At 32.9% G+C, this 21,113-nt stretch overlaps 2 protein-coding genes across 2 annotated transcripts; one reads left to right on the forward strand and one right to left on the reverse strand.

The window, feature by feature from the left end:
- The first annotated feature begins 523 nt into the window (after positions 1-523).
- On the forward strand, positions 524-20,526 carry LOC123661201. Its single transcript, XM_045596187.1, has 20 exons — positions 524-672; positions 858-1,574; positions 2,018-2,172; positions 3,125-3,250; positions 3,534-3,554; positions 4,332-4,394; positions 5,854-6,027; positions 6,714-6,858; positions 7,405-7,558; positions 8,066-8,137; positions 8,886-8,981; positions 9,779-10,013; positions 10,911-11,034; positions 11,605-11,821; positions 13,652-13,850; positions 14,081-14,257; positions 14,289-14,398; positions 15,820-16,020; positions 19,735-19,850; positions 20,291-20,526. The coding sequence occupies exons 1-20, from the start codon at positions 647-649 to the stop codon at positions 20,382-20,384; spliced, it is 3,222 nt and encodes a 1,073-aa protein (XP_045452143.1). The 5' UTR covers positions 524-646; the 3' UTR covers positions 20,385-20,526.
- LOC123660817 (nuclear valosin-containing protein-like) lies at positions 16,523-19,621 on the reverse strand. Its single transcript, XM_045595849.1, has one exon. The coding sequence runs from the start codon at positions 19,527-19,529 to the stop codon at positions 16,929-16,931; it is 2,601 nt and encodes an 866-aa protein (XP_045451805.1). The 5' UTR covers positions 19,530-19,621; the 3' UTR covers positions 16,523-16,928.
- Positions 20,527-21,113: the final 587 nt, after the last annotated feature.

Raw genomic sequence — 21,113 nt, forward strand, 5'->3', positions numbered from 1 at the left:
ATTAAATGTTAGTTTTTATTTAAATTGATTTAGTAATATTATAACACCGCATTAATGCCAACAGCTTGTACAAATCATCCATCCCGAGCGGGAATCGAACCCGCACACCATCGGTGTTTTAGGCGACTACACGCATCACTACACCAGAGTGGTTGCTATATAATATTATACCATAATGAACAAATAAAATTAATTGTAAAGTGTTACTATAATAATATGAATAAAATAAATAATGCTGTAAATAAATAAAAAATACTTTTTTAAATCACATGTCATAATATAAACAGAGATCTATCATAGGATCTCATTAAATATCTTAAAGAATCCCGAACTCAGACTCTATTGAGAAAAAACAGTGACTTTTTTCTAATATTCGCTCTCCTGTAAAATTTCATAATTTCGTTTAGTAACGGTTTCACTTTAAAGGTGCGATATGGTCGCGAACAGTGACGTCATCTATAACGTCGAGCGATCACTCGCGACGACCACGGGCCTTAGGTGGAACGATAGAATGGACTTTGCGGGCGTTGTGCTAAGTGGAACGTGGCCATTGTCAAAGTCATACGAGAAACGTCAAATAACAGAATCGTATGATTATTGTTTACTAAATATTGCAAAATAAACAATATTTAATTATAAATTGAATATGAATAATAATGTGAATCTAGTAAAGTAAGTAAATATAAGTTTTATTTCGTAATCTTACAAAATTACGACATATGTAAAAATAAACTTAGAAATAAATTAAAACGTAAAAAATTAAAATTTAAAAAAATATATTTTAACGTGTGTTTTATATTGTTTTTTATTAAAATATGTTCTTGCCACGTTAATTTTAGTAACATAACAAATTTCAGTGCGAAGAAGAAGAAGAATAAACGAAAGAAAAAACCATTTTTCAAACCCAGACCACCGCTTGCCACTGTTGATCCAGCCGCTACTCTTCAAGGTCTAAGGACGATTGCTAATTTAATACAAATACATCAGCAATTTACTTTAACCGGACATCAACCGCTAATGTCTGGGCCGAGATTTAAAAAACCAATGTTTTCGGGGCATAATATCCCAGGCTTCAGCAAATCTGGACAGCAGTCAACGAGTCAGTTTTCAGGGTCAACAAGTACAAGTATTGACAATAATATAACTACATCTGATACTAATGAAAATGTTTCTCAAGATGGAGATCCATTTTACGTGCAAAAATCTGATGAAGTACAAAAAAATCAAAACCTGCAATCACAAAATCTTAACATAAGTCCCAAGCCTCCAATATCCATTTCAGATTCACAAACTGGTAATGACTCGAGAACTTTGGTAAATACTGATCAAATTTTTGTAAATGATCAAGTTCAACGAGTCCAATCAAAAAATAATCAACAACTATTCAAATCTAAGAATATGTCAAAAATCCCCCCTAAAAAAAATGAATTTGACGACAATAAGTTTGATGATTTTGAAATATATAATAGTCCTTCATTTATTAATTTTGAAACAACAGATGTGGTGGAATTAAATGATGATAATCTTAACATAAATCCCTCGTTCGACAACAATATAACACAAAATGATAAAGAGTAAGTTGTGAATTACTATTTCATTATTTTTATCCTTTTTTCTTAAACATGAATTAAATTTTATACCATTACATTTATAGTATCTTGTATTTGTTAAAAATATATTTGTGAAAGTATTCTGTTTGTAAAAATAGGGATGAATGTCTGAGTACTTAAACAAAAATATCATTACAAAATGGAAATTTAACTCCTTATGGCAGTATCAAATATATGAAGTAAAATAGCTTATTGTGAGAACAATAAATTATAAACTTAAGTTATAAAACTGTTTTTGTGCCTGCTTACAGTTAAATAGTTTATCCTTGCTCAAGAAACACTTAAAATCTTTTATAAATTAAAAAAAAAACATTACTCTATAACAAAAGAATTACAAAAAGAGTTATTTTTAATAAGACATTACAAATTTGTCTTAACTCTTCTTCTAAAAATCATTTAATTTTCAGAAAAAGCGTAAAGAAAAACATTACAACAAATTTTCAAAATAAGTTACAAACAAAGTATGCTAAACAATCTGAAAAGAAAAATTTAAATGAGATGGGATCGACTCCAGTCTCGTCGGAGGATTCTGATAACAAACCTTCACAAGTAACTCTACAAGGTACAATTATAATTGTGTTAGCAAACGAAAAAAAAAAACTGACTTCAATTAGTTGACCAAGTAATATAATGTAAGCAGTCAAACATCAATTAAATATGCATTATTAGGGATAACCGAAAAAGTATTCATCAGATATACATCAAATATAAATGGGACCACATGATATGCACCAGCTTTCAATAAAAAAAAAGATCAAAATTAGTACCCCCCCCCGTAATTTTTTTTAAAGTAATAGACAAAAAAATACAGTCAAATTAAGAAACAATATTTTTGAAGTCCATTATATCACGCAATAAATCATAAGTAGGTACCTAAAATAACTCAAAATGACTGCTAGTACCTACTATATTACCATGCTTAAGTAAAACATTTCAAAATCTAAAAAAATTTAGTTCAAAGTTTTAGATTTCTTTGAACTAAATAAATGTTATTACAAAAATAATATAGATAAAATAAAATCGATTTAATGATATATTTTATAATCGTAATCATAGAAAAATGTAATAGACTCAAAAAGTGGCCTTTTTATAAACATCCCATAACTGAATTTACGTTCTAAGTTATATCCTGTGAATGAGAAGTGGACATAACTCTTATTACATTTTCTTAAAAAAAACTCAGATAAGACTTTTCATGAACACAGAGATATTACACAAATACAAATATACTTAATTGTACTGTAAAAGAGGAAATTTTATATTGAAAAGATAAACATAAACATGTAAAAAAGGCGGTTTTATCGCTAAAAAAGCGATCTCTTTTTAAGGTTTGTCTAACCTCAAGCATGAAAAGGACATGGCAAAGAAATAGCATGGAGGTGTACATACATATACAGACATATGATCATACACATATTACATATTATATACACACAAATACTGTTTTTAAATACACATTCATATAAATATAATATGAAAGTATACAAAAAATATGTAATACGTTGCATTTCTAGATGACGATAAGAAAAAAGCTAACAAAGAACTGCTGGAGGCCTTGTCTAGTGATATTAAGACCGTGGTTCAAGATAATATTAAATTGAATGTTTTGCAAAAAAAACCCCAACATGCACAGGAACCAGGTAAATTACTTTAAACACTACTAAGTATATAAATTAAGATTTCATTTAAATTAAGAATTTTTTTACTAATTTTTTATTAAAGAAACAACAAAAACTAATGATTTATTGTCAATGGCAATAGTTTCTGGTAAAGTTTTAAATATTTATTAGATATGTAAGTTACCTCCTTACTCACTAACAGGAACACAACACTGCTTGGGATATATTTATAGCAATGTTTTAACTGGCAATACCCATCTAATTTTTTTGCAGATTTTAACTTATGTAGCAATTTTTGTTTCAGTATTTGAACACCCGCCAAAAGGTGAGTGTGTACTAAATAGTTATTTGCCTCTGTTCATATCCACCTGAATAGCTAGTCTAAATATGTACATATCTGTCATTTTGCTTACTAGTGATAAGTTTTGAAAGAAACTGTATAAATTGTTTGAGATATCTGGAGATAGAGAGGGAACGAGATAGAGAGATCAAAACCTTTCCCTAGCTTATCCTCTATGATTAAAAAAGAAAAAGGAACTAATTTTAAAATTTAACCAACTGAACAAAAATAAAATGTGTGCTCAATTTAATAGAAAAATAATATATAGTTAACATAACATATAGCATTGTTTTATTTTTATTTTACTATAAGCAGTCAGTGCATTTTTTCTTTCACGTAAATTAGTACTATATAAATACTTACCTTTGTGGCGTACAATAATCTTATAATAACAATTTAAATTTTAAAGCAATAGAAATGTAGCCTATATATAATACTTTAAAAAAAAATAATAATAATCCAAACTAAATTGTACTAAATATAATTAATCTGTCTAGAATAACCTAACGGTAATTAAAACTATTTCGTTTTCACGTTAGTTAGCTAACTTTTGACATTAATTAAAACTTGTTTAAAAGTCCAGATGAATATATCTGTTATAAATTTGAAAAATGATTGTTAAAATTTATAAATTGTGAATTAATTTTAGGTTACTGTAAATATTTCATATTAAATGTATGTTTGGAAATATTTGTGTGTTTTTGTATATTATTAATGTTTTACAATTTATGTATATGTATTAATTAATATTAATTTTTATAGGTATTCCGAAGTCATTTCTACATCAGAGTAGGAAAAGTTCACCACAGCAACCGACTCAAACAAGTGAGTATCTAACATGTAATAGGTCATTAAAAATAAAATATATATTAGTTTTAAATGACAAAAATATTCTCCATTTTAGGCACTTAAGGATCATTAACACAACATAATAAACTCGGTCCACTATAGAAAATGGTTTAAACGTGCAAATACTAAAAATGTTATTAATTAATTAATTAAAATAAATATAATTTTAATTTGTAAAATAACGATTTAAACGTGCCTTTGTAACCTACTTAAATAATATATATATATATATATATATATATATATATATATATATATATATATATATATATATATATATATATGTCAGCAATAGCACTGTCGTACGCAATACATCGTTCGATAGTCATCTACCCTCATTTATTATATTACTCGAGTTATTCTGACGTGTATAAAACGAATAGTGCAACCGCCGCTAAGGCAGTCTTGGCTCTGGCTTGGCACGATACATTTGTTGTATCCTGCTAGTAGCTTAACCTAGACTCATTCGATAATTAATTTGTGCATACGAATTAATTGTTACATATTATGGCGGATAACTCGAGCAGTGAAGGTGAGCGTTGATGCGCATCTCAAAGGAGATCTCCTTAAACCTACACCTGGGTCGCAAGTCCTAGGCACTGCTCTGAGTTACTCCCTCCGCCACACGATAGACACGTGTTCGGTGGACGTTATTATAATCTTTTTAAGTACTACCTACATAATATTGTAAAGAGTGCGAGTATAACCAACTCCCGCGCCCTGCAAATATAGAAAACGAGCTTCCAACAGTCGAAAGACTACATATATATATATATATATATATATATATATATTAAATATAAAAAGTGTGCGTATACTTATATACGCACGTAAAAAGCTATACTTCATTGGCTAGGTAGCTAACTTTACGTTGCTAACTTCTTCGTTGACTAGCTAACTTTAGGGTGTCGGTATTTTGTGACGGTGTGCGCGCGCGTCGTAAAAATTTACTTGTCATTTTTCCTTAACGGGCCAAAAGAAGTATAACTTCAAAAATGTGTGTCACCTCTGACACGCGACTGGAGTTTACTCCTTTAAAACAATTACCGTAATGCTTAAAAATACATTCTTTTTTTTTCTCTTTCCGTAATACGATTACACGACTTCACTCCCTATTTTTATTTATTTACTAGCTGACCCCGCAAACGTTTCTATGCCATATATGTTATTAACCCGCTTAACCCCCCCTTATAACTTAGGAGTATGAAAAATAGATGTTGGCCAATTCTCAGACCTACCCGATATGCCCACAAAATTTTATTAAAATCGGTCGAGCCGTTTCGGAGGAGTTCAATGTTTAACACCATGACACGAGAATTTTATATATTAGATTTCATACCACGGCCCCTATATAGTTTGTTTCTCAAGGAATGCAATACAAAAAAAAAACATAGAAAAGCATATATATCTGCATAATATTTTTTTCATATTCTAGATTCTCAAGAAATTCCAAGTACATCGAACATTTCACAAACGGTTCAATGGACGCCAAATCAAAATGTAAATAGTCACAACACACAATTGTCTATTCAAACTCAAAACCTCAACACAAATCAAACTCAAGTATACTCACCAACAGATATTTATCAAGAAACCCAAAATAATGAAGGTATGTCTTTAATCCTTATACACCTAAAAAACCTCCATTTGAATAAACGCAGTTAGAAGTCGAACACATTGTATATTGACTATATAATTTTTTGGATACCTATTACTTGATTTGACAGACCTTGCGAACTGTCAAATATGTAAACTTTATGGAATCGTTACGTTTTCTGAAATTTTGCAATTACCTTCCGTTTTCGCCTTCATTTTCTTTTCGGGAATTTCAAACTCACAATCGCAGGGACTTACCACGATTTCAGTTCAGGTAAGTCTCCTGTGCCGTGTGGCTACGGCACTAAAGAATTTAGCCACCCCCTCTCTTCCCGTGGGTGTCGTAAGAGGCGACTAAGGGATAACAAGGTTCCACAACCACCTTGGAACCTAAGAAGCCGACCGATGGCGGGATAACCATCCAACTGCTGGCTTTGAAATACACAGGCCGAAGACGGGCAGCAGCGTCTTAGGTGCGACTGCGGTCACCAACCCGCCTGCCCAGCGTGGTGACTATGGGCAAAACACATGAGTTCACGTTATTTTTGGCGTATACTTGTGGAGGCCTATGTCCAGCAGTGGACTGTATAGGCTGTAATGATGATGATGAAGTCCCCTATAAGTAAAAGTGTTGTTAGTTGCTGTGAAAGATTCAAAAATTGTTTTAAATTTAAGTAAAATTTAAAAAAAAATATCCAGAAACACGAGACGGCTCAGAGTCTCCAGATATGTTAGAGTCTGGGAGTAAACGTGTAAGCGCCTTCCAAAGATTAGGACCTCTGTCTCAGCCAAAGAAACCGAAACTGACCATCAATTTATCTCTGAACAAGGAACAAGCCGTCAGGTGATATGTTTATATTTTACTTTCATTTTTGTTTAAAAAAAAAAATAGGCGAGTTATTTTTTGTAAACCTTATTTTATTAAATTTTTAAAAGCATATAATTATGGAAAACTACTTACAAAGTAGTGTTTTTTTTTTCAACATTTTTGAATATCGTATCAAAAATCGACCGCTCCAGCGGGGATCGAACCCGCGTCTCCGACTGACCGTGTCGGCGCTCTAGTCAATTAAGCTATGGAACGATGTACCCGCTAGATCGAAATTTTTGATATGATGATTTTTATATTCGGTTTAAGCGGATAGTGTTTTTTTTAACAGTTTTGTGTGCTCGAAGATATTACACATGCATACTATTATTTAATACTGTTGGTCAAGGGGGAATCATACCGACTCGCGCTTGACCACGTTTCATAACTGCGATTTACTGTTTTTTTTTTTTTTATTAGTCGAATTAGTTTTTTTTTTCCTTTTTTTGTATCCGAAGACAAATAAATAAATTCTGCAAATGTTTGTTTTCTCATTTAAAACTCATATTTTCTCTCTTACAGAGAAGTGGTAAACGAAACACAACAAAACATTCCCGTTCACGATCGCGATGATATCAACCAAAGTACCAATGCGATAGTCCAGAAGTATCTTCCATACTGGCCTTGGAAGAAAAATGTTGCTGTGAGGAAAAGTGTCACCATTAGGAATTCTAAAGTATGTATAATGCTATTTATATTATAAAGAGGAGACGAAAAATGTGTACTGATACAGGTTATTTCAGTGATTTTCTAGTTTTCCGTAACATATTTAGTTTAAAATAAAAACTAAATATCTTATGAATAATTTATTATAATTAACAATGTATTTTTTTTTTTTTTTCTAATTTGAATTAGCCGTTTAGTCTTTTGCTGTAATGTGTCGATGTCTATATGTGTCGGTATTAGTAAATCTGTTTCAAGGACGCTTAAGTAATTTGAAATTTTATATAGCCCAACTTATAAATTAAATTGTACAAACCTACCTTACAACCTTCAAGGTTTATCATGAATCAATGAATATACAATTGAAACGAATAGTGATAAAAATAACAATAATTACAAAAAAATTATGACATTTTTAGGCAGAGATTAAAAAATTTTCAAATTTAGAAATATTTAATAAATGCAGATTTTTTTTTATGATTATTTTAATTTATGATATTCATTATAATTCCTGTTACAGACGGTAATGATGATGGAGAAAGAACAAATGGAAGAAGTATATGACAAGGACAGTTCTATGATAATGGTAACGGTATGTATAATTTTATTAGCTATGTAATGTGGTGTTGTCTGCTTTAATTCGCTTATATGTTAAAAATTTTGTTTCTGAAAAACCGATTTCAATTACATCGACCAGTAATACTATATAGGCATACTATATAGTAATAAAATACTCAAAAACGTATTATTAGAGATAAGTCAAAAAGTACTTTTCAAATCTCGATGAAATTTTAATGGGACCACATGACATAGCCTTTCGATAAAAGAAATCATCGAAATCGGTCCACTCAGTTAAAAGTTTGAGGCAAATCAAAAAATACATTTGAATTTATTTAACATTTCGTTGCTACCAGGTTTGTAGTTTAACCAAGAAAGTATAGCAAACATTTATATTTAGATAATATTATTTATAGATATAGATTATGGTTATACTTGTATTCCAAATGATTTTAGAAGAAAGTACATTCTTCTCTTATTTGGAATTTTTTTTCTGAAATTTTTATAAAGTGGCAACATTGGTTCGTTTTTTTTTTACTGCTAGTTGATGAAACTACCAAACTGATTTACATAATTTTCGCGCCATTAGAAAGCTATGTAATTACCCAAAAATATGCTAAATTGGAACAAGGCATTTTACTGTAACCCATAAAAACAAAACTATTGCCATATATTTCAAGAAATCAGACAAACATAAATATTGAAATACGACAGTACAAGTAAAACCGCAAGATACATCCAGTTTTAACTACATTAAATTAAACTTACATTGTACGTTTCAGGTCAAGGGATATCCTCAAACGTGGACCAAGGAACGCGTACTTGATGTGCTATTAGAGAATTTGAAAGGGAATAGTTTTATTCCATTCTTTATCGAGGTAATTGCTTATATATATTATTTATAAAGTTTTTGGAGTTACTCTTTAAGAATCGATTTTCATATTATTTTTTTTATACCACTAGTTCGGCAAACAAGCGTACGGCTCACCTGATGGTAAGCGATTACCGTAGCTTATAGACGCCTGCAACACCAGAAGCGTCGCAAGTGCGTTACCGACCCAATCCCCAATCCCCCCCAGAAGCTCTGGTCACCTTACTCACCAACAGGAACACAATACTACTTGAAAACAGTATTATTCAGCTGTGATCTTCTGTAAGGTCGAGGTACTACCCCAGTCGGGCTGCTCCATATTTTGAACAGGAAATTCCTGCTGTGCCCTACTTCAGTTAAAATATATAAGGTATGAAAAAACATATGAGGAGTAAAATCTACTGAACGAATGACCTCGTTACGTTTCTCGTAACGCCATCCCTATTGGCGGCCCAAACATTATGGCGCGAACTCGTGTGTTTTACCCGTAGTCACCACACTGGGCAGGCGGGTTGGTGACCGCAGTACTGGCTTTGTCGCACCGAAGACGCTGCTGCCCGTCTTCGCCTGTATATATGAAAGCCAGCAGTTGGATGGTTATCCCGCCATCGGTCGGCTTTTTAAGTTCCAAGGCGGTTGTGGAACCTTGTTATCCCTTGCTCGCCTCTTACAACACCCACGGGAAGAGAGGGGTTGGCTATATTCTTTACTGCCGTAACCTCGTACCAGGATATTACAAGCTGTAGCGCAACTGCCCATTTGAATATTGGCAAAAATACCAAAACATTTTTTTTTTCATTTCAGTTTACAACAAAAGAATGTAAATTCTTCGTGCTACGTTCACGTAAAGCATTATTGTCCATACATTGGTTCGGTTTCGTCATAAAGACTGATGATGTCGAACTAACTATAACGATATCCCAAACATTCTTAACGGTGAAGCAGATAGACTTTGTACCGCGACTAGTATTAAGGAAACTAATGGCGTCTATGTATAGCGAGGATAAACTGGATTTGAAGGAATTTACTTTGAAGCAAGGTAATTTTTTTGTCATTCATTCATTCATTACAGCCTATACAGTCCACTGCTGGACACAGGCCTCCACAAGTCCACGCCAAAAATAACGTGAACTCATGTGTTTTGCCCATAGTCACCACGCTGGGCAGGCGGGTTGGTTTTTTTTTGTCATTTTTGACCAATTGTAATACTTTTATTGGTAGAAATATCACAATTAGGACAGATTTTTTGTTAGATTTTGGGTATAATAATATGTGATTTTTAACATAGCTGGCCCATTAGTACCGTACTAATACTCTAACCTGCATACCTAACCTAACTCTACTTTTTGCTCTATGATTCAATATATGATATATGTAAACTAACTGTGCCCGCGACTTCGTCCGCGTGGAATTTAACAAAAAAGTTATTGTTCAGTTCGCAGAACTATAAAATAAATATATTTCTAAAGTAAAAGTAGCTTAAGTTACTCATTATTACATCAGCTATCTGCCAGAGAAGGTCCCGTCAAAATTGATTTAGCCGTTTCAGAGATTAACCGAAACAAACAGACACACAGATAGACAGACAAAAATTGTAAAAAATGTCATTTTCGTATATGTACAGTGTCATCATCCATATGCATTTAGAAAAAAGCAGTTATTTTAATATTACAAACAGACACTCCAATTTTATTTATTTGTATAGATTATGATTATATTTATATCTATCGATAATTACCTATAACATTTTTAATCATTAGCTTGATAATTGATTGTTTTTAATGATGTGGGTAATTGAATACCCAAATTGACTTGTAGCTCAAACTTTATCAACGTTAACCCGGGATTAAAACTGACCAAGATAAATTCGCAACGTGTTTTTCTCTACCTAATTTTAATTTACAGCCATGTCTTATATTAAGAATACAAATTTCAGATATAAGTCATTTCATATACTTTCCCTTGAACCGTGAGAGCAATCAGTCCGAACTTGTGCAGTTACAGAGCGACGTGTCATGGGACCGTTTGACGGAATTGGATCTATCTCACAATAGGATCACGTGAGTATGACATGTACATGTTTTGACATGTGCATTTTTTACATGTACTCTACTGTAGAGTAATATTGTGGAAACTAAACATTTGAAAATATTAAATACAATTTTAAGGGTGGGGGGGGTTATCACGTGTATTTATTTTTCATTGAACACGCGATTTCTAAACTAAAAAAAAAACTACCATCAAACACCGTGCAACCTTGATGTCTGTCTAGAAACTTATAAGACGATGCACAATTTTACATAATTCAATCAGATTATATCTGTGTTTAAAGATAATATTCTGAAATTTTCAATATACTGTGCCCAAAAATACATTTCATTTTTAGGGTTCCGTACCTCAAAAAAAAAAACGCATCCCTTATAGAATCTCTTTGTTGTCTGTCTGTCTGTATCATAATGTATAAAGAAAAATTGTATAATAAAATCTTTGTTTTTTCAGAGCAACACATTGTATAATTTTCCGATTTCAATTTAAGTAATCAACTAATGTCTTAAATATATTATATATTATACATAATCAGTAAATGTACAGTAACTTTATAATTCCATAATATTTTTTTATTATTTCAGCACAATAGAAGGATTCAACTTGAAAACGACAACGCCGCATTTAAAAGTTCTAAATCTATCCCACAATAACATAGAGAGTGTGTTGATTTTCCTGCCATGTAAGAATTTGCCTCTGAAAACACTAATATTGGAAGGAAATCCTCTATGCCTGGATTATATAGATCCGGATCACTATGTTACGGTTATGAGGACAATTTTTCCCAGCTTAAGGGAATTGGTAAGTGGTTTAATGGTATTTAGTAAATTTCGACAATCTCTAACCAAATAGAAATAATCGAAGTTTTTTTAACGGTTTTATTTGGTACATGATTATGTAAATGTTACAAATTGTAAGGCTTACACACACGCACACTTCTATTTGAGATTAATCATATTATTAAAACATGGAAGTACACAATTGTTTTGTTATATATCGTCGGTTAAATAAAAAAATTACATTAATCAAAAATAGCAAGTTTTGCAATCCACGCATTTAAAGTATTTACTTTTATTAAAATTAAAATTTTCCTTACATTTTTTATATATACATGTAAGTGTTGTTTATAATTTTAAAAGTATTTACATAAAGATTAAGATATCTTTGTTATTTTAAAAATAAAAATATTTATAAAAAATGGCAGAGCAACGTTTTCCTACAATCAATATGGCGATGACCGCAGATACCGAAATGACACCCAAATGGTATCATCTAATGAGCTTGACGTGTAATTTTATAAAGAGTCTTTCCATACAAAAATAATGCTGTTTCTCAGACTCCTTCCAGTAATAGCGTCACTTTTAGAAAATTCTGAGAAATGTCATTTTTTAATTTAACAGACGATATGTCACAACAGTCCGATCTTAACAATTTTGTGCAGTATTGTACTCAAAACAAGCTTGATTTGAATGTTTCCAAGTGTTTTGCTATGACTTTTTCTCGAAAATATACCACTATAAATTATCTGTATAAAATCAACAATAAGTCGCGTAACGCTTAACAAAGTTACATCTATGAAGGACTTGGGGCTTATTCAAGATTCTAAACTCTTATTTGATAGGCACATTGATTACACAGTAAAAAAGGTCTCCAAGGCTCTTAGTTTCATTATAAGGTCTACACATGAATTTAAATCTATTAAATCGATTAAAGTACTTTATTGTGTTTACGTGCGCAGTATCCTTGAGTATGCCTCTATGGTCTGGAGTCCACAATATAACGTGTATATTTCCCGTGTTGAGTCAGTACAGAAAAGGTTCTTGAGGTATCTACAATACAAGTGCGAGCAATCGGATCGCGGTTATGAGGCGAGATGCAACAGATACCACTTCTTACCCTTGGAAAAGAGACGGCAACTTTTTGATATTACGTATCTCTTAAAAATTATCAATGGCATCATTGATTGCCCTCCTTGCTGGAAAAAGTTAGCATCGGGTTCCTCGCAGATTACCAACTAGACGTACCCAACCGCTAGCAATTCCTAAAATTAATACTAATTAGCGCCGCAATTCATTCATTATTTGAGCGAGTGAGCTTTTTAACAAACTGGCAATAAATTGTGACGAATTAGAATTGTTCTGTACTAAGCCTCAGAATGTGAGTAGATTATTTGCTTTGGAGTTCTTTGGCCCCCGCGTCGAGCGTGCAACAAATTCTTAAATACTAAAACATTCCTCATCTTCAGGGATTTTTGTTTTGTTTGTAGATTTATTGTCATTGTTTGATGGTCTCATCATTTAAATAACCATATGCGAATACCTGTAAATGGCTTGGTCGAAATGTACAATTTGTACTCATTTAATGTCTTATTTATTTATTGTCGTTGGTTTTCCAAATAAAATAAAATAAAATATGTCCCTCGGGAGGTGTTCTTATAAGTAGAATCAATAGAAACTTAAAACTACGTAGAGTACACCTGAATTAGTCCATATTTGTATAGCACAATTAGAGCAATGGCAGCTCTATTCAATATAAACTAATATGTTTTAACGCAAACTAGACGAATATTTCAATTAAGAAATTAAAACAATGTAAAACCTGTACCCGTCTAAATGCATTATTATTTTTCAGGATGGAGTATCAATAACATTAAAAGGCGATTTGCCGATCTTCAAAAAGAATTATTGTCCAGAAGACGCCAAAGTTGTGATAGAGAAGTTTCTAGAAATTTTCTTTCCTCTTCTGGATGCTGATAGCGATGAAAGAATGGCTATAAAGGATTTGTATTCGAAAAAAGCGGTTATGACGATCACTTGTAAAAGCAAATTACGTAATTACTGTTTTATACTATATCCAAAAATATATAATATATGAGATACTAATATTATATATAATAATAATGACTTGCTATTTTCAAACATTACTTGTTGACAAACAAATTTAACAATTGTTTATTTGACTACCTGCATCTAATTGCGTTTTAAAAACGGTAGACTTTTTCGAATTTTACTCCTTTTACATAATATAACACTTCTTTCAAAGATGTAATTGTTTTTTTAGGTTACGATTCCACGTATAAGCTTATGCGAAAATTTGCGATAAAATGTCAGAATTTACTCGAAGGTAACTTAGACACAGTTGACGGTGCGGCTAATATCGGGAAACTTATAAAAAAATGGCCGCATGTCCAACACGACCCCACTACGTTTACTACCGATGTTATACACCATGATGTGAGTTAAATTAAACTAAAAATAATTTTACTTAGACGTATTTAATTGTATTTGTCTAAAACTGTCTTGTCTGAAACTTATTAAAAAATGGCCGCATGTCCAACACGACCCCACTACGTTTACTACCGATGTTCTGCACCATAATGTGAGTAAAATTAAACTATAAATAATTTCACTTAGACGTGTTTAATTGTATTTGTCTATATTAAAAAGTAAGAAGCACGTTTATTCGGGTCATCACACAAGACGTACAGTTAGTACACAAAAGGATGAATACAAATATATAGAAAAAATCCATCATCATCATCATCATCAGCGCAGCCTATTGCAGTCCACTGGTGGACATAGGCCTCCCCAATTTCGCGCCAGACATCCCGGTTTTCCGCAATCCTCATCCAGCCTTACGGCAATCTTACGTAGATCGTCGGTCCAACGGGCCGGAGGACGTCCTACGCTGCGTTTTCCAAGACGCGCAGTCCTGCGACACAGATGACCAGCCCACTGCCACTTCAACTTGCTAATTCTGTGGGCTATGTCGGTTACTTTCCTTCTCTCGCGGATAGTCTCATTTCTAATCCTATCTTTGAGAGAAACCTGAAGCATAGCCCGTTCCATTGCACGTTGAGCGTTGGATAAGTTAGGCGAAATGCTGGCCGGCCTAAACGAATCTTCCCGACGTGTCGGTTTCTGTATGAACTTGGACAAAACGAAAGTTATGTTTAACATCCAAATCATACCGAAACCGGTATCGGTCGATGGTACCATTCTCGAAGTTGTTCAGGATTATATTTACCTAGGCTATACTAAACATTTTTGAATATCATATCAAAAATTGACCGCTCCAGCGGGGATCGAACCCGCGTCTCTATACTATTTCGTATACTATCCAACTAAGCCTAACTAGCTAAGATTTGGTTGGGCTGAGCGGCGTTTAGCAGGCTTCGTCGAGTCTTCACTTCGAAGATTCCGCAATGCTTGAAGACAAAAGTCTTTGAGCAATGCGTCCTGCCTGTGTTAACATACGGAGCCGAGACGTGGACACTGACGAAGAGACTCCACAAGTTTAGAGTCGCTCAACGTGCAATGAAAAAAATCACAGTAAAAAAATTACAAGAACAGTAATATAGACTACAAAAAAAAAACATCATTAAAAACACAAGTCATAAAAAAATTAAATACTGAATTTTTCAAAAAGTTATAAAAAAACACAAATAAACAAGAAATGTGAAAGTAATCAAATATATAAAAATACCGGCTACAAGACACGCTGCAAGCCTATTTATTGTGCAGAAGTTTTACTTTAGTCATGTGGTCTAAAGCGCACACATTTTATAAATCATTTCTACTTCCAATCTTGATTTTTAACCTATATTTTATGTAACCTATATATCTATCATGGGCGTATCAAGAGTTTTGTACAGGGTAGGGTAGAAGCAAAATAATTCAAAAGTATATAGAAAAAGAATAAGAATAAAGAATAAGCTAATAACATTTAAAAACGTATATCACTCACGACCCGAAGTTCCCTTTAAAATAAATTAAATAATAAAAATTATTATTATACAGGACTCCACAACTATCTTCAACATAACTGGTATTTTGAAAATAAGAGCGGATTCGTTAGCAGAAGATGAACCATTAGTATCATTCTCACGTACAATAGTGTTAAGTACAAAAAACGGTTATAAATACAAAATTCAAAATGAATTGCTCTTCTGGGACGAACCGATTGAAGAGTTTTCTAGAATCGCCTTCCACTCTGTTTTGGTGAGTACCTACTATATTTTGTTTATTTATATTGTCTTGGTCTTTGGTCAATTGGTCCATAAATAAAATAGCTAACTAGAGTGAGTTAATTGTATTTGACCCCCTCCCTACCCTCCAAGTAAACTGCAATTTTTTCATTATTTTGAAACAAAAAGGTAAATAGGTATGTAGATGTTACGTAATTTTATTACGTATAAATTAATTTCAACGTAAGTTAAAAGTAAAAACTTGTATGTATGTTATTTTTAAAATACTACTTCTAGATTGAAGTTAGTAAGCACTAAATATTGGATCTAAATCTAAGTACTAAATACAGAACGGTTTTGGCGTTGTTTTCGGATAAACCTCTCGGAAATACAGCCTACCTCAGATGTTGGGTGTATATAATTTTTTTCTATTTCTTTTTTTTAATAATTTTTTTATCATAATAATTATTTTAAAAATAATTTTACTTTATACTTAGTAAAAATATAAATAAACGTTTTTATGAATAAAAGAGGTGTCTAATAAAAATATTTTATTTTATCACTGGATTTAATGTGCAGACATTATTAGATGGCTTCATGAGATTACCAATTATTTGTATCCCTCACAAAAATACTTTATTCATTCACAGAATATTAAAATAGCATTGCTTTAATTATTGCTTTTATTATTAACAAATACTAATTTAATGTAAATAGTAATATACTACTATAATACTTTCAATATTGCATACAAAAAAAGATTATTTATTTAATTTTCTGACTAAAACAATTACTTTGAACTTAAGGCAGTAAAAGACATCTGATATATCGAAATTAACTGTATTTGAGTTGGCACTGCTTTAATAACACTCTTAAATTATGAGACTTGATAGTGGAATCATTAGCTTACTACAGTCATCTTAAATTTAATCTAATAATATTTCACACGGTATCCATGGACTCTTCATTTGTGAGTTCAGTCTCCATTTCCATTTCCTTCTCCTCGACTCCGCCCGCATACTTAAGTCGTAATTTTTCATAATGCAATTGTTCCTTTGATGATACCGATGGCTTGCATTTTAAAAGTGCAGCACTGAAGTCTTCAAATGAAACGAATATGTCGCCTTCGAGTGTACCATTTGTAATGTGATTTGTCAAAGAATTTGTTGCCGCGGCTCTCACTAATCCAGATAAATCTGCACCCGTATAACCCTCAGTTAAATCGGCTATTACTTGAAGGTTGACATCGGGGCCAAGTTGAGGTTGAGTTCCTGATTTGGTCAGCTTTTGAAGAATATCAAACCTATCTTCGTTTGCAGGCATACCAACGTACATGATTCTGTCTAAACGGCCCGGTCTTAACACAGCAGGGTCGATAATATCCGGACGATTTGAAGCTGCTAAAACGAAAACTCCTTCGCGACTTTCTATACCGTCCATTTCAGTCAATAATTGGTTTACAACTCTCGCAGTTCCATGATTGTCTTGTGAACTTCTTCTTGGGCATAACGCGTCGAATTCGTCGAAAAATATAACACAAGGAGCAGAGTTACGGGCGCGTCTAAAACAGGTTCTTACTGCTCTTTCGCTCTCACCCACATACATGTTCAAAAGCTCGGGACCTTTCACTGATATGAAGTTGACACCAGCCTCATTTGCAACGGCTTTCGCTAGCAATGTTTTACCACACCCTGGAGGCCCACATAGTAATACACCACTTGGTGCGTTGAGGCCAAGTTTCTTTAACTGCTCGGGGTACTTTACAGGAGCTAATACAGCCAACTGCAAATCTTTTCGGACTTGATTCAAAGAACCAACATCATCCCATGAAACGTCCGGAACTGTTACGATACCTTCTCTAACGGCACATGGTTTTGTTGTTTTGAGAGCTTTTAAAAAGTCGTCATTTCTTATTGAGAGCCCAACTAATTCTTCAGACGTGTAAGGCAAGTTATCTTCAAGGAGGCTCATAACTTCATCGATTGGATTGATTGGCTTAATTTCAGGTTCATTGACAACATGGTTTTTTTCTGGAACATTGGTATCCTCATTATTTTCCTGCAGAGGCACTTCACTGGGCTCTGTTGGCGGTAATGGCTCTGTTGTGTTTTCTGCAGCCTCTGTTTCTTTCGCAGTTTCTTCAGTATTTCCATCACCATTAGGAATAATGCTTACTTCCTCGCTTTCTTTGGTTTCTTCAATATTGTTTAAATTCTCTAATTTATTTTGTAAACGAATATCAGCAAATATTCTTTTCACAGCATATGTACTAGCTTTATTAACCAGAGCCTGTAAATCAGCGCCCACGAATCCTGGAGTGATTTGAGCAAGCTTGTTCATATCAATATCATCGGCTAGTGCTAAATTTTTACAAAGTATTGATAATATCTCAGTTCTAGCCTTCAAAGAAGGAATTCCTAAAGTTATTTCTTGTTCTAGTCTACCAGCTCTTCGTAAAGCTGGATCTAAAGCATCAGGGTTGTTTGTGGCCGCCAATATTAACACAGAAGAATCATTATCATTCAAACTATCTAAGCTGGCCAATAATTGGGCGACCATTCTTTTTTCCATATCTTTTTGTGCATGGATTCTGTTTCCGCACACCGCATCTATTTCATCAATGAACAGCACACAAGGTGCTACAGTTACAGCTCTTTCAAAAAGCTCTCTTATTCTTTCCTCCGACTCCCCTGACACTCCGCCCACTAATTCAGTACCAGTGACAGCTATGAGAGGTAACTGAAGTTTACCAGCTATTGCATGAGCTAATAATGTTTTCCCAGTTCCCGGAGGACCGTGTAATAAGGCACCTCTTGGTGACTTAATTCCTAATTTGGTATAGACTTCAGGATGTTTCATATGCAGGACAAGATCACAGATTTGTGTTATTAAATCAGATATACCACCAACATCTTCGAAGCTAACCTTAACATTTTTGACAGCCCCAAATTCAGCCTTTTTCTTCGGTGCATTTTTATTTGAGTCAACTTTTCGTTTTTTTTCTGTAGTAATTGTAAGATTTTGTTGTGGGCGCGATGTATTTTCGACAGCTGTACTATTCGCATTTCTAGACGGTATGTGTGGTGTTATCGTTATTTGATCGTTGATTTTCGGTATTTTCGGCGCACTACCATCCTCATCGCTACTAAGTATGTCGATAGGCTCGCCGGACTTATCAGTAGCTCTGCGGGTGGCCGGCCCTCGTTTCTTGTCCTGCATTTTGTACATCGCTAATAAGCGATCATTTAACGCACTGTTGTTTTCGTCTAACAACTCCAAATCAGATTCCTCTTCTGAACCTTCGGATGTAGACGCACCATCTAACCCGTAACTTTGTAACACTACTTTATAGGCACTTTCTACCATTTGACAAAAAGCGGTGTCGCTTCTGTTGCTGTATTCGCGATAGCGCTCTTTTAGAGAACGCGCCATTTGACTTACATCGACAAATGTCTTATCCACATTTTCAGCGAGATAGTTTTTAACCCGTGATACGATAACAGGGTCGTTTAGAGTTTTTTGTCTCGTTTGGTGTTTCTTCATGTCTTAAAACTGTTTAATATTATATTCAAAAATAAGTTTTACACTTATGACCGTCGCAGATTGCAATGTTTGACAGCGGCGTCGCCGAATCAATGGATTTATTGCCATATGAAAAAATTGACTTGCTCATGATATAAAACCCCCTATTCATTATATTTTCAGTTCATTGTTATACTTTTATAACTAATATTTTATTTTATTTTAGGTTCCAAGAAAAGCGTTAAGTCTAAAATTTGAAACACCTCCAGATGATAATACTAAAAATCGACTTGTAAAACTATTTATGGAAGTGACAGAATTAGATGAAAAAGCAAGTGAAAGGTGAGAATAACTAATGTATACTTGTATAGCTATATAGCTTATTAATGTGAAACGTACGCCATAAATAATTTGTGACGACTTACTAAGTTAAAATTAAAAATATATATATATTTCTACTCAATTGGGTTTATAAACAGAAAAAAATATAATCAAGAACTTTTATATATTAGAAGATAAACTAAATATCTTATTTAAGGAAGAGAAGAGTAGAGAAAGAAGGGGTAGTCTCCCTTCGCTCTTGCGTTAAAAAAAAGACGTAGACACTCGCGCTTATAACAAACGCAATGGTCATTTTTTTAAATGTAGGTAGAATCTAACAGACATTGACTTATGCCTCAAAATGGCCACAGAACGGAATCAGCTAACCTGACTAAACGTAGTCTTTGTTTACCCTAACATACTAATCATATAAAAATATTTTATGTTTATATTACTTTCAGGTGCTTGGAGTCAAAGGATTGGCACTTTCAACACGCTTTGGAGTATTTCATGAAACTTTTGAAATTGGATAACATTGAAATGTTAACCGTTTAATCTTTTTTATTTGATTATGATACTATACGATTCAGCCTGAACATCCCACTGCTCAGCATTGACCTTTATCTCCATGTAGGAGAAGGATTGGAGCTTAATCCACCACACTGCTCCACTGCAGGTTGGCGGATAATTTTGTTATTTGATTAGCACAAGCTATATTGATAAATAAAGAAATGTGCTGTTACTGGGTGTAAATGTTTGTTTTTCCCCTTCCCGAGTGACCATGTCTATCAGTTAATTTTTTATTGATTTTTTAACAAAGTTGCCAATAGCCAAATCCATGATATTAATCGTTTCTTGGTCAATGTGTTTAAAATTTTTATTGGGTGCCTTGAGGATTAGACCAGTAAAAATAATTACACCAGACATTGTATATTAAAGATTAGTTTATCTCTTATCTTGAGCAATCATACTTGGATCGTTTGACTTTTGTTTCAGATTCAGTATGTATTATATCAGTATTAAAATTAAATTGAATGTGTGATTATTTAAATTTAGAAATAAACATACATTAACGTAAATTTATTTTGAGAATATTTTTTTTTAATTTGTATCATTTGCATATAAGTCACGTAATACACTTAAGCGTTAGACAAACCCTACATAGCCTTTAGTATTGAATGTAGCATAACATAAATTATAATCAATATACACTTTAAATTCTAAACATTTTAGAAAAAAGTTTATTACTGTTAATAGTTATAGTTAAACATAAATATTATGAAA

The sequence above is a fragment of the Melitaea cinxia genome, chromosome 16, assembly GCF_905220565.1.
Source record: "Melitaea cinxia chromosome 16, ilMelCinx1.1, whole genome shotgun sequence".
Classification (NCBI taxonomy): domain Eukaryota; kingdom Metazoa; phylum Arthropoda; class Insecta; order Lepidoptera; family Nymphalidae; genus Melitaea; species Melitaea cinxia.